This window comes from Typha latifolia, chromosome 10, assembly GCF_019914945.1.
Source record: "Typha latifolia isolate L0001 chromosome 10, TyphaL0001v2, whole genome shotgun sequence".
NCBI classification, from domain to species: domain Eukaryota; kingdom Viridiplantae; phylum Streptophyta; class Magnoliopsida; order Poales; family Typhaceae; genus Typha; species Typha latifolia.
Window position 1 is genome coordinate 8,806,596 of NC_133095.1, and position 14,034 is coordinate 8,820,629.

Below are 14,034 nucleotides of genomic sequence, written 5' to 3' on the forward strand. Positions count from 1 at the left end.
AAGAAAGCCAACTAATTATTTATAGAAAATTTATTCATTCTTGCGTTATAGTCCTTGGATAAAAAGAATCAAAGGTCCTTAAGATATTCCTAGACTATATGGAGGAACAATATGCTTAGAGATCAATGAGGATGAAACTAGTCCTTTGTTTTTAGCAAATTATACATGCTAACATCTAAAGAGAAAACAAGGATTTTGCATACAATATTCTTTATTTGCTTCATGTGCCATCACATATATATAGGTCAATAAGAGATACCTTCTCATCTAGTAAACATAACTAAAATAAGGAAACCTTTAGGAAGATAGAAAAGCTTGCTGTATCGATTCACAAATGAACATTGGAAGGTAGCTCTTTTATACATAGTTATTAGAATCGGATTAGACATTTACCTGGTTAGGGGTTAGGTTACTAGGTTATTGGTCAATTAGTGGTTCAGGATTCTTTGGATGTTTGAATCACTCGAACGGACTTCAAACACTAGCCCTTATAAGATTCTTGGATGTTGAATATTTTGAAATGCTTCAAGTTCATTCAAGTGGTCTCGGGAAGCCACTAATTTGATATGGGGCATTTGAACGGGCTTATAGCTATTCTTGAATGCCCTAATTGAAATAGTTTTAGAAGAGTACAATGGAAGCCATGATATTTGTTTATTTTTTCCATAAAACATAACAAGGCTCTATATAAAATATGGTATAATATTTTTATATGTAAAATAAGATTACAAATATCTACTATACTTTTAACCAAGGAAAAGAGGACTTAAGGTCAATTTGCTTATTTTTATTTTTTATCCTAACTATCACAATTGAATACCTTGTTTTTATCCAACATAATTATTACATCTTATTCTTAATTTTTTCAACTGAGTTTAAAAAAATATTAGGATAATACTCTCTTTTATCCCATGATAAGTCCCTATTTTATTCTTATTAATTTCTTTCGCTAGCTTTCTGTAGCACCCTGGCACAAGGAGTTCCCGTCAAAGGAAAAAAAAAAAGTTTCAAATGAAGTAATGGAACAGTATATCACGATATGTTCATCTCAGCAACAAAACATACAGCCTTCTTAGGCAACATTCAAATTAATAGTAATCCTCATGATCACAACCCAATTCAACACATCAACTAGTTTATATATATATATTGCAAACACAACAACAAAAAGAAGGCATGCGTAGAAAGCATTTGATGCGGATGATGGATCGATTAATTCACAGCCGAGCACTTGATCCTGACCTCCCCCTCATTCTTCGTGAGGACTTGGGTCTTGCTGAGTTTTACCATGGACACTCCGAACTGCTGGTAGAAGAGATTCCCCTGCGAAGCCAAGGCCTTAACAATCGGCCCGGTCCTCGAGTCCTTGTAAAGCATCTGATCAGTTGATAGCAGCCCCATTCCTTTCAGGATATTCTTGTAGTATGCGTTGTCGAATACCATCGGTGTGGTGGCGTCGAGGTCGGTGTACTCCGTCGCGCGCTGGCATTTCCGCTTCAAGAAGTTGAGGTACTTGGCGTTGATGCTCGGATCCGCCTTGCCATTGCCTGTGTAGTTGAAGAGCCTCCACTGGATTGTGCCACAGTTGCATTTCCCAATAGTGTGAGCTCCTGATCATTTTGTTTAGACCAACTTATTTCTATTAAGGTTTTCAATGGGATCTTGAAAGCCATCGAAAAGATCAATGTAGATTACCTGAGAGGACTACCAAGTCAAGGACAGTTAAGCCTTTAGATTGGAAGAGCTCGATAAGATTAGTAACACTCTCGTGGCCCGCCGGGATGTACTCGGCTTCCCGCGCCAGGGAAGTGCGTCCATCTTTCCGGCCATATTTGAGATGCCAGTATGGGCCTCCAATCTGGTCATATATATTTACCAGTTTCAATGAGCACGTAACTTGTGATATGACAAGTAAAATAAGAGGGAAATATTTCGTAATTTTATTATATACAGTTTAATTTACGAGCAGAATATGTTTATATCCAACAGCATGAGATATATACGTGCTCTTAAATATATATATATAATACATAGCTTAATCTTTTTGGGTCAACTCGTTAGTACAATACCTCATTAGTGGCTTCCCTAGCAGCAGCAGTAAGAATATCGGCGCAGGAGACCGTCTTGGGGCACTTTGCCTCCAACGCAGCCTTGATGTCGTCGATCACTTCGAATCCTCGCAGCGTCTGACTCGCCTTCGCGGACTTCTCGCTGCCCGCCTGCTTCAATAGGATGGAAGCATCACATCCCTGCATTACCAATAGACCCATTAGCCTAAAAGAACATCAATAATTTGATCACAAAGAGTGTGGTAAAGCATGAGATATAATGTTGCGTGGTAAATTACCCGAATAGCACAGTCATGGAAGTGCAACCTTAGGAGGCCGGCGGCGAGGGTGCGGTCCTTCTTGATCCATTGCTTGACCTTGTTCTGGATGATAGCCTCCATATTAGGGCATGTTCTTCTGTAGTATTCATAGTCCAAGCCATCGATAGGAGACAAATAGCTGGGTACGTTGGTATTATTATAACCAAGAGTTGGGGCGAGATGGAGGAGGAAGACGAAGAGAGAAAGGAATGAGAGGCCCATCTCAATTAGCAGTCAGAGACAATGGAGTATGTGGATATGAGAGTCGAAAGATGTGTAACATTCTTATAGAAGTTGTTGGTCATGTACATGGATGCACGATTAGAGATGGGTGGGTGGTTTTTCCTTTTTTTCTTTTTTATCTTAACAAGTTTGGCTGTGATTTAGGAAATGGACTACGTGAGGTGCAACATGGATAGGATGGTTGACATGCAAGCACGTAGTAGAAGTTGTCGACATTATTTTTCAATTTTCATAAAAAATATTATTTTTCAATCTCGTTCAAGTTTATGAGGTTGGCCTGCTCAGTATCTTGAAGTTTTTATTATTATTATTATTATTATTATTACTATTATTATTACTGTTTTCACATTGGTTGTAGTTTTGTAGAGGCTCTCTCCCTCATCTGGATTACATTGATGACACTAGAGAGGATATGAACTCCTGAACTCTTCTTGTATATGGGAGGTGCGTGCATACTTGACAGCGAGATATAATCAACTGAGGTGTTGAACTATGGAGATGCGTCTTAACATTACTTTCTGAGGACTATAAGAATTACAGTCCCTAGGAAGTGCATTATAAAGATCTGAGGTCAGAAATCTTCAGACCCCTACTATAATTGCTCCTTACGAGGCGACGACAATTAGCCTTACATTCTGGGTCTTCCCCTTCCTCAAGCTGAGAGGAGAGAGCTGTTGTATTATAGAAGATGGTGGTAATTACAGAAAAAGGACCACAGGTTTGTAACATAACCCTCAGATCCATACTCTTCCTCTCTAACTGACTGAACTCAGATCCTAACTGACTCACATGCTACCCATGAGATGACTACTTAGGGACTCATATGAAAGAAACTGAACTGATACATGATGATTTTGTAAAATTGTCGTCCCTCGTCCATTTGATACAGGATCTGAATGCAAATTTCCACTTCTTCTTCTCCAATGGTCTACTCCGAGCGCACCCCGTAAAGATCCTTGTCCTTAAGGATCTAAGGTAGGAAACTAGCACGTGATAGTGTAATAATCTTCCCATGAATCTTCCGCTCGTCTGGTATTCTTTCACTGCACCAGAATTTGTGGAATTGCTCAGTCACCACACTTCATCACCTGCCTGGCCAAGTTCTTATCGGGGTGGAGAACTGACTCGCCATCCGCGTCTACTAAAGGCAAGGAAGTATTGGAGATGGTGTCAGACCCCAAATGCCGTTTGAGTTGAGATATATAGAAACGGGGTGGATCTTTGAGTCGGCTAGTAGGACAAAATGATATGCAACGTTGGCCACTTTCTCAAGAATTTGATAGGGATCATAAACCTTAGCAGCTAACTTGAGGTTTTGCCGGACTTAAACAGATGATTAGCGATAAGTCTAAGGCTTTAAGTATACCTAGGCCCCCACTCAGTATTGTTCCATGCGGTTCTTATTAGCAACATGCTTCATTTTGGCCTGAGCTTTGGTCAATTCAGCACATAGGAGTAGTGCTACCTGATTCTTGTCATGTAGATGGGGATTCTATAGAAGCAGGATGAGAAATTGGCTCCACCGAAAGAGTTAATTGGGGTGAAGGGTAACCATACAAAGCTTGAAAAGGGGTTAGATTAATGTTATCGTGGTAATTGGTATTGAACCAGCACTCCTCTAGAGACAACCAATTTGCTTACTTTCTAAGCTTGGAGTTAGTCATGCAATAGAGAGAGGACTCCAAATAGCTATTCACCTATTCAGCTTGCTTATTGGATTGAGGATGGTACGCAGTGCTAAAGTGCAATGAGATTCTTCTCACTCTATTGAAAAGTTCCTTCCAAAAAACACCAAAGAAAACTAAAACCCAACCACTCACAATGATGTTTGGTATTCCATGTAATCTGTGAATGTGATCCAAGAAAAGTATGGTATTATGGAGTTGTGTACTAGTGAGGAAAGGCAATGAAATGACATATTTTCTCAACCTATCCATAACAACAAATATGACATCTTTTCCTTTAGATTTTGGCAACACCTTAATAAAATCCATTGAAATGTTAGCCAACTACTTTTTAGGAATTGGAAGTGATTGCAATTGGCTAGTCAGATGGATGTTTCCATGTTTATGTCGCCAACATACATCATAGTGCTAAACATAAGTAAGAACCCATTGTTTAAGTCCATGCCAAATAAAATATTGTTTAACCCTTTTGTAGGTGGCTTAGAATCCCGAGTGTCCTCCCAGGATGAAACATGCAAGGCAGAGATGATTCTAGACGTGAGATCAATATTAGTTCTCACATAGATATAGGTATGGAATTAATGATTCTAGACGTGCAAGTGTATAGTCGTTAGACTTGGAGATAGCCAATTTAGGTAGCATAGATTCAGCAAATTGATCACCTTGATAAGAGGTCAGAACCTCCTCTAATCATGGGAGTGTAACATTAGTAATGGCAGCTAGGGAGCTAGTCAATTTCGGTAATCTTGAGAGAGCATCGGTTGTTGTTTTAGCCTACCTTGATTGTATTTAAGCTCATAATGGAAGCCCAACAATTTGGATAGTCATTTCTGCTATAAAATAGTGTGCAACCTTTGTTGAAAAAAGTATTTAATTATTGCTTTGGTGGTCTATGTGAATAATAAAATTAGCTCATTCCATATCACGACCCAAAATAGGAATCATGACCAGCCATGCATCTCAATATGCTTGAGATGCACGAAGCCTTATTAATACTCTCTACGTGTACGATGGCAAAATAAATAAATAAAATAAGAATGTGCTTTATTAAATTTTATAAATAATTGTAATAAAGATAAAACAATGTTAATGTTTTTGAGTCTCTAAACTAAATGAAGAAACTTCTAATCTAAAGCATAAAATCAAAAAGAGCGGAAAGGTAAATAGGTGAATCCTAAGTGGAGGTAGAGTCCGGGTACATCTCGCTCAGTCGCCCCGCTGACTATTACCTGAAATAAATAAACAATACAAAAACAATAAAACCCATGAGCCAACAACTATAGCTCAGTGAGTTGAATTCACTCACTAACCTAATAAATTTTAATTCATATTAATGCTGAATAAATTAAACTAAAAGCAACAATATCCATCACAATATGCAATATGCATGCTCTCTGAATAATAACAATGATAACAATAGAGAGAGATGTTACTACTTGTAACCTTGCACGTTTTTAACATATTAATATATTTTATTATTTATACTGTCATATGTCTCAATGGGTCTAAACCCTGTGGATCCACATCAACTAGAAGTCACCTCGAGATGACACTCGGGACTTTTCTTCATAGCTGATCCGGTTAGGGTCATCAGAGGGTATCACCCTGTGATCAACACACTCTATCTTTTCCTCTAACCGTTGAGAGAAGTTAGAGTCACCTAGGAAATTTTCTCATTCATCCTAGGACTGTTCTCTAACCCCGCCAGAGTCACCTAAGAAAGTCACAGCAGTGATCTAATTTAGGACTTTCCCCTGGACTTCCAAATAGACTTGAGTCACCACGGAAAATCGTAAACGATTTATACCGGGATTGTTCTCTAAGTCGTATCAATACTAGTCTCATTTTTTTTTCTTTTCACAAATTTTAATATTTGCACGAAGTATGGTGATGCACTGAATATAATAATTAAAGGCATACGGAAAATATAACAATTAAAAATTTCGCACGTACGGATAAAATAAATAAATTTACACACAGAAATTTCAACAATTAAATTTTTATACGTAAGGGTGAAATAAATAATTTGCACACAGAGAATTTACATGGTCTGACAAAGATACAAAATATAATAAATAAATATGTGAGTGAACCCACTCACCTGAGTCTAGGCAAGACAACCGAAATCTCAAATATCTAGCTCACGTACTAAAAATCACCACCTTAAATAATAAATAATAATCACATTTTTAAATTTGAGAAATAACAGTATTTTTAAAATTTAAAAACCAAAAGAACTAAAAATGGGTTTAAATTTACACATTGGATTGGGCTGGGCTACTACTGGCCCGACCCATTCCAAAATGAGGTTAATCGGGCCTTGGCCCAACCAAAAGAAAATGGATTGGGCTGCGGGTTAGCCGCAGCCCATCCAATTTAAATTGGTTCGGGTCGGATTCCTTGGATTCGGATCCAACCCGACTCGAATCCAATCACTTAATAGGAGAAAGCCAGACTCGGGTTGCCCGAGTCTGTCTTCTCCAACCCGAAGAGAGAGAGAGAGAAAAAAAAAGAGAAAGGAAAAGAGAGAGAGAAAGGCACCGACGACCACCGCGGTGACGGTTCGCCGGCCACACCCTCAGCTCCCCAACACCCATACGGTGCCGCCATCGTCGCGAGGTGGGGGAAAAACCACATACAGCTGTCGATCCCATGGCCGACGGCGACCGGAGCCACGAGGGCTCCAACGGTGAATGCCCACGACACGAGGCCAATGGCAAGCTTCCAGACGGAGCGGCTGTGACCCGAAGCTGCCGACCGGCCAGATTTGCCGGTGGAGCCAAAATCCCAAATTAGGTATTTTTGATTTACCCTATTAAACTTTAATTAAATTTTATGGATGGGAGAGAGCTTACCAACGAGTCGCGTGATGGTTCCGATGGCTCCGGCGACGCTCCGGCAGGCCAATCCCACAACGACGACTCCGACGGTGAGGAAGAAGCGAAAGAAGGGAGGAAGAAGAGAGAGAAGAGGACTGAGATGGTTAAGCCGAGAGAGAGAAGAGATTAGGGTTTTAATTTATAGATTAGAAAAGGATCAAATCTAATCTAATTCGGATTAGATAAAATCCACCCTTACCTGCGCTTCGTCGCGTGCCGGAGAGGGAGAGGGGAGGGGCTGCACATGCACCCTCCTCTCTCAACCCCAAATTTTTGTTTTTGTTTTTTTGATTCTGACATTCCAAATATGATCTCCACTAAGTGACGGCCATGACAATTATTAGTAATTCTTTTTCACATATAGAATATGATGAGAACTTGGGACCTGATGCTCGACTAAAATACACAATATAGTGCCTTAATTGGCGTAGCACAACACCAATACCTGCATCACTAAGCATCTGTGTCCTGAAAGGGTTTACTAAAATCTAATAAGGTGAGAATTGGAAGAGATGTTATGGCTTTCTTGAATAGTTGGAATGGCATCTCTGCTTCTTGTGACCATTTAAAAGAGTTCTTTAATAATTCAGTAAGTGGTATAGCAATGTTGTAGAGGAAGGTCAATCCAACATGCATTGTACCCTTAAAAGGACTACGGTCACTCTTTTATAAGTTATAATATGTCCAAAATACTCCACTTATTTTATTGCTATGACACACTTAAAGTGCTTAGCGAATAGAGAATTTTCTTTTAGGATCTTTAAAACATGATGTCCAAGTGAGCTTGTAGAGAAGAGCTATAAATCAATATATCATCGTAGAAAAATCAAAACAAATTTTCTGAGCAAGTTTTGGAAGATGGTCACACAGTCAAAGATTGGAAGATAGCTGGGGCATTATAAAGGCTAAATGACATCACTTTGAACTCAGTGGCCAGTGGCCAAAATAGGTCTGAAATGGTAATTTTCAATATCAATGTGGTGAATTTGAATTTTATGGTAGCCCAATCTCAAATCTAGCTTGAAAAACACTCTTCCTCCATGTAGCTCTTCTAATAGCTCTTCTATGACGAGAATTAGATATTTATTCTTAATTGTGATATCATTCAACTTCCTATAGTCCACACATAAACTCTATCATTTTTCTTGACCAAAGAATAGGTGAAGAAAAAGGGTTGTGCCTGGGTTGTATTACTCTTGAATTTAGCATCTCTTGGATTATATTTTCAACTATAATATCTTGAGTATATAGGATCCAATAGGGCCTCAAATTAGGTGGCGAAGCCCTTGGCTATAAGAATGTGATGGTATTGTGTCCTTAGAGGTGTTAGGTGTTGGGGTTCCTAAAAAATAACAGCATATCAAGTTAGCAATTCTTGAATATGTTTAGAATTTATAAAAAGTAGTTGCCTAATGTATATACAATGCCCTTTAGAAATCAATTTCTAAAGAGAAGTGATACGATCTCCCCTTTAGGCCAAGGTTCGATCTCTTTCGATTTTCAGATCTGGACTAGATTTGGCACGAAATTTTGTAAATAGATCCCGAAAGATTCCGTCGTCGGATTGATGTGAATTGTAGCTCCGGAAAAGAGCTTTCCAAAAAATCAAGTTTCAGGCAAATCGGATATAGGAATCTCAAGATATAGTTCGTTTAGTGGATGAACATTAGGGGGTTTGATTAGGATCCGTGGATGGAGGCACGAGATCCTAGACGATGGTGGTTGCTGGTGGACTGGCGTTAATGGGGTGGCACTAGTGAAAAGTGGTGGTGGAAGCGTTATGGTTGATGGACGGGTTAGGGCAAGTGTTGCATAGATTGGAAGAAGAGGGGGAGAGGACCGCCCGCCCCTAAGGGACTAGGGTGATTGGCCGGTCGAGGGAGGTTAGAGGTGGTGTCGCCAGGGATCGAGAGAACGAAAGCGAAAAAGACGAAAGAGGCAAGACAAAAACTCAATTCATCAATAATGACTCCATGGTTGCCATCCACACTTTTAGAGGCTAACCAACAATTCAAAATTAACCCTAAACAGTGTATTTTTGCCAACCACGTTCGAACGCATTGATTTTTTACTTCTCTTGATTTGCAAATGCAATGCAGGCATTCGCAGGCGCGTTCGAACGAAGGCGTTCGCAAGCACGTTCGAACGCACAAATTGCACTCTCTGGATGTGCGAACGTGATGTAGGCGTTCACAACCATGTTTGAACGCACTCCACCCGCTTTTGAACACGACATACAAAATACTTATTTTTTTAAGAATTAAACACTAAAATAAGAGACAAAGATACACCTAAAGTGTATCCATGCTCGAGACGACATCAGTGAAGTCCGAATCGTATCAATCCACCACGCTTCCGCAACCTTGTCCTCAAGTTTGAAATTTGGGAAGCGATCCATGATATCTGACTCTAACTCCCATGTAGACTCGTTAGTTGGTTTGCCCAGCTACTCGATCAGCACTTCGGTCTCCAATCTGGATCCATGGCATCTTCTCCTGCGGCCTAAGACTCAGACCGGTTTAGTTGGGCCATCCTCCTCCATTGGTTCGGGCAAGGTCGAACTCACCACATGGTTAGGCCTGATCTAGGCCTTCAATGCCGATACATGGAAGACCGGATGTATCCTGGTCCCCTTAGGTAGGTCCAACAGGTAAGCTACTAGACCAATTCGTTGTAGTACTCGGTACGGACCATAGTACTTGTGACCCAACTTCTGGTTCAAAATTGGCCTCAATGTGGATTGCCGGTACGGTTGAGCTCGAACGAACACCCATTGATCCACCTCAAACTCTCGCTCACGCCAGCCTTTGTCATGAGTATGCTTCATGCAGTTTTGGGTTGTTGCTAGGTGAATCTTGAGCCATCTCAAAGTTTCATCTCGATCAGCAAGTTCTAAGTCGAGCTCGGTTCTATCTTCCGCCACGAGTCTATCGTAGGAGGAGTGCGCCCATAAAACTGCCTCAAAGGGGGTCATGCCGATGCTAGAGTGATGAGCGGTATTGTATGACCACTTGGCCCATGGAAAGAATTTGACCCAATCCTTTAGTCGGTTCGCCACAAAGCATTGTAAGTATTGCTCCAGTCCGTGATTCACCACCTCGGTTTGGCCATCCGTCTCGGGGTGATAAGCTGAACTAAGGTTGATTTGAGTCCCTTGCAATCTGAAGAACTCGGACCAAAACTTGCTGATGAAGATGCGATCCCGATCTGACATGATCGTCCTAAGCATCCCATGTAAGTGCGTCACTTTCCGAACAAAAATTTCAACAACCTTTTTCGCTGAAAACGGGTGCAACAATGCTATGAAATGAGCATATTTGCTCAACTTATCCACCACAATAAACACCACCGATTGTCCTCGGACCTCCGGTAGCCCTTCGATGAAGTCCATGGAGATGTCCTCCCAAATATGCTCCAGTATAGGTAGTGGTTGCAACAGCCCGCTGGATTTGAGCATCTCCGATTTGACTCATTGGCAGATTTGGCATTCACGTACATATTTCTTCACGTCTGACTTCATCGTTGTCCATGTACAGTTTTGGGCCAACCGCTTGTAGGTACGTAAGATCCCTTCATGGCCTGCTATAGGAGTATCATGGAAGTGTGCCATCAATAGTTTCTGTAGCTCTTTATCCACGGGTATCTTGATCCGCCCGCGCTCGAGTACCAACCTGTCGCGCTCCTCATGCTCGGGGTGGCTTGATGGGTTCTCTCTCAGCTCCTCCATGAGTCGGACCAGATCACTATCCCCTGCGCTGGCTCTCCGTAGATCTGAGAAAAAAAGAAAAGTGGGTGCTGAGAAAGAGACGAGCTCACTTGTGTCCCCTACGCTTGGAAGTTCAATTAGCTGTTGATTTCCATCCAGCAGCACTCTCTGGTCATTCCTCCAAAATGTCAATGAGAGGTTTGTAAAGTCAAATGTCACGGGTCCCAAGCTTCGAAGTCATTGAGTCCCCAAAATAATGTCAGCACCTCGCAAGGCCAACGGATAAAGGTCCAATGTGAAACATTGGCCTTGCACCTCCAACTCCACACCTCCACAAATGAAATCTGCCCGCAATATGGTGTCGTCTTCAATCGTCATATCGAACCCTTCCATCGTCATATCGAACTCTTCCATGGGTTTCGAGTCAAGTCCAATCTTCCTAAGAAGCCTCTTGTCAATGAAGTTGTGGGTGGACCCGGTGTCGATCAAGATTCTCATTATGGTTGTCTTGATTACACCGTTCACCCGCAAGGTCTTTGGCGCAACTGTCCCTGAATAGGCGTGGAGAGAGATTTCGGCTATCATGTCCTCCGCGGGTTGCTCCTCAGCTACTTCTCCTTGATGTCCAATCACACATTCATCTTCAGCTGTAAACTCATCCTCCACATCCTCCAATCAATCTATTAGCATCACCGATCCCATCGGTTTAGCGCAGCGATGTCCGAGTACAAACTTCTCATCACAACGAAAGCATAGGTCTTTGGCCCTTCGTTTCTCCACTTGAATAGGTGTGAGTGCTCGTCCCGAACCTCTAGGTGTGTACTTCACATCTTGGGATGGCTTCAGGGGTGCTCGAGGAGGCAATATTGCAGCAGCGGTCCTCGGTACGCCGGTAATATTTCCCGTCTCTATGGTTTGTTGAGCTTGTTTGCGGTTTCCTTGGCTCATCCAATTCTGTTTCAGGTGTAATTTCATGGCCCTATGTTTGTCTTCCATGAGCACCGCTTCTTTAAAAGCCTCCTTTAAAATTCTAGGCCTTAAAGCCCTCACGTCGACTTGTATGTCCCCCCGCAGCCCGAAAATGAAGGTGTTGCAAAGTTGCTGATCCATCCATGGGGGTTGACATCGGCTACTTATCCTCTCAAACTCTTCTTGGTATGCCCCAACCATGGTCTTTTGCACCGTCTTTGAGAGCAGAGCATTGAAGTCTTCATACCCCGACGCTCTAAATTGCCGCATGATATCGGCACAAAATTCAACCCAAGTTTCAATAGCCTCATTGGCATTGGCTGTTTGAAACCAATGAAGTGCCGCATCTTCAAGGTGGAAGCTTGCAAGCGTCACCTTGTATTCTTCTGCCATACCTTGGTATGCGAAGAATTGCTCCGCCCTATACAACCAATTGATTGGATCGCCACTTTTGAACTTGGGAAATTCGAGATGCACGATTTGTCCACGGATGTCGTTGTCTCGTTCCGAATCATGTCCAAATCCTTGTCTAACCGGAGGAGGATGCACCATGAATGGTTGATGATCCCTCCTTCAGTTTTGATTAACTCACCGTGGTTCCGGGTTGTATTGCCCCGCCCACGAATCTTGATCTCCAAGGTGATCTCCATAGTGGTTCGCTCATCGGATGGGTTCACTTGCAACTGGGCCTAGTGGAACCATCCTTGCTTGCCTCTGCCCATAGAGTGGTGGCAGTAGCGGCTCTTGTGGTTGCAAATTCTAAACTGGTGGCAATGGGTTCATGAGAGTGGACTCGCATTGTGGGGTCGATGGTGAGTTCCTGTTCACCATGGCTTCCCTTGTCGCCCATAATTCCCGCATCATCTCCATCATCATCTGGTTGTTGATTGCCATTTGTTCAGAAAGAGACCCCAACACGGCTTGAACACTAGGTTCTTCCATATTCCGATTAGATCGGGCGGTTCCGCGGGTGGAAGTCCCCGCAATAGTTTCCCCTCCTCTATTAGGAGAATTTCTTCTTCTTCATCTCACCGTGTAGCCATGACTCTGGTTGTCATCATAGGAAGTGCGTGTCCGAGGAATGGTGGCTCTAATACTAGCTTAATACAATCTCCCTTTTAGGCTAAGGTTCGATCTCTTTTGATTTTCAGATCTTGACTAGATCTGGCATGAAACTTTGTAAATAGATCCCGAAAGATTCCCCCATCGGATTGACGTATTTGACATGTTGTAGCCCTAGAAAAGAGCTCTCCAACAAATCAAATTTTAGGCGAATCGGATATAGGGATCTAACGATATCGTCCAATTAGTGAACAAACATCAGGGAGTCTAATCAAGATCCGTGGATGAAAGCACGAGATCCTAGATGATGGTGGTTGGTGGTGGACCGGCGTTAATGGGGTGTCACCGGTGAAAATTGGTGGTGGAAGGGTTATGGTTGATGGAAGTGTTAGGGCAAGTGTTGGATGGATTGGAAGAAGGAGGAGGAGAGGGCCACCCCTAAGGGACTAGGGTGATTGGCTGGTCGAGGGAGGTTAGAAGTGGCGTTGCCGGGGATCGAGAGAACAAGAGCGAAGAAGACGAAGGAGGCAAAGCAAAAACTCAATTCATCAATAATGACTCCATGGTTGCCATCCACACCTTGAAAGGCTAACCAACAATTCAAAATTAACCCTAAACGGTGCATTTTCGCCGACCACGTTCAAACATGCCCGATCGCGTTCAAACGCACTTATTTCTTACTTCTTTGGATTTGCAAACGCGATGCAGGTGTTCACAGGCGCTTTCGAATGCATAATTCGCACTCTCTGGATATGCGAACGTGATGCAGGCGTTCACAACCACGTTCAAACGCACTCCACCCGCGTTCGAACGCGACATATAGAAAATTAATGTTTGTAAGAATTAAACACTAAAAGAAGAGACAAAGACACTCCTAAAGTGTATCCATGCTCGAGACAACATCGGTGAAGTCCGAATCGTATCAAGAAGCACCTAATATTAGTTGACAGTTTGAATCAAATTGGCTACTAATCCACTTAAGATACACTTTTTTCTTTTGAATGTCTTAGAATGGCTTCAGAAGCTACAAGAAAGATGGTCAATGAAAATCGTGCATTAAGACAATAGTTGTAAACTATGTAAGAATAAATTGCTGAAATGAAAGCAATAATGAAATTTTCT

General features: G+C 41.9%; 1 protein-coding gene across 1 annotated transcript; it reads right to left on the minus strand.

The window, feature by feature from the left end:
- Window positions 1–1,212: 1,212 nt before the first annotated feature.
- On the minus strand, window positions 1,213–2,590 carry LOC140796517 (peroxidase 7). Its single transcript, XM_073149563.1, has 4 exons — window positions 2,348–2,590; window positions 2,070–2,249; window positions 1,696–1,858; window positions 1,213–1,610 (listed from the first exon to the last, which is right to left on the minus strand). The coding sequence occupies exons 1-4, from the start codon at window positions 2,588–2,590 to the stop codon at window positions 1,213–1,215; spliced, it is 984 nt and encodes a 327-aa protein (XP_073005664.1).
- Window positions 2,591–14,034: the final 11,444 nt, after the last annotated feature.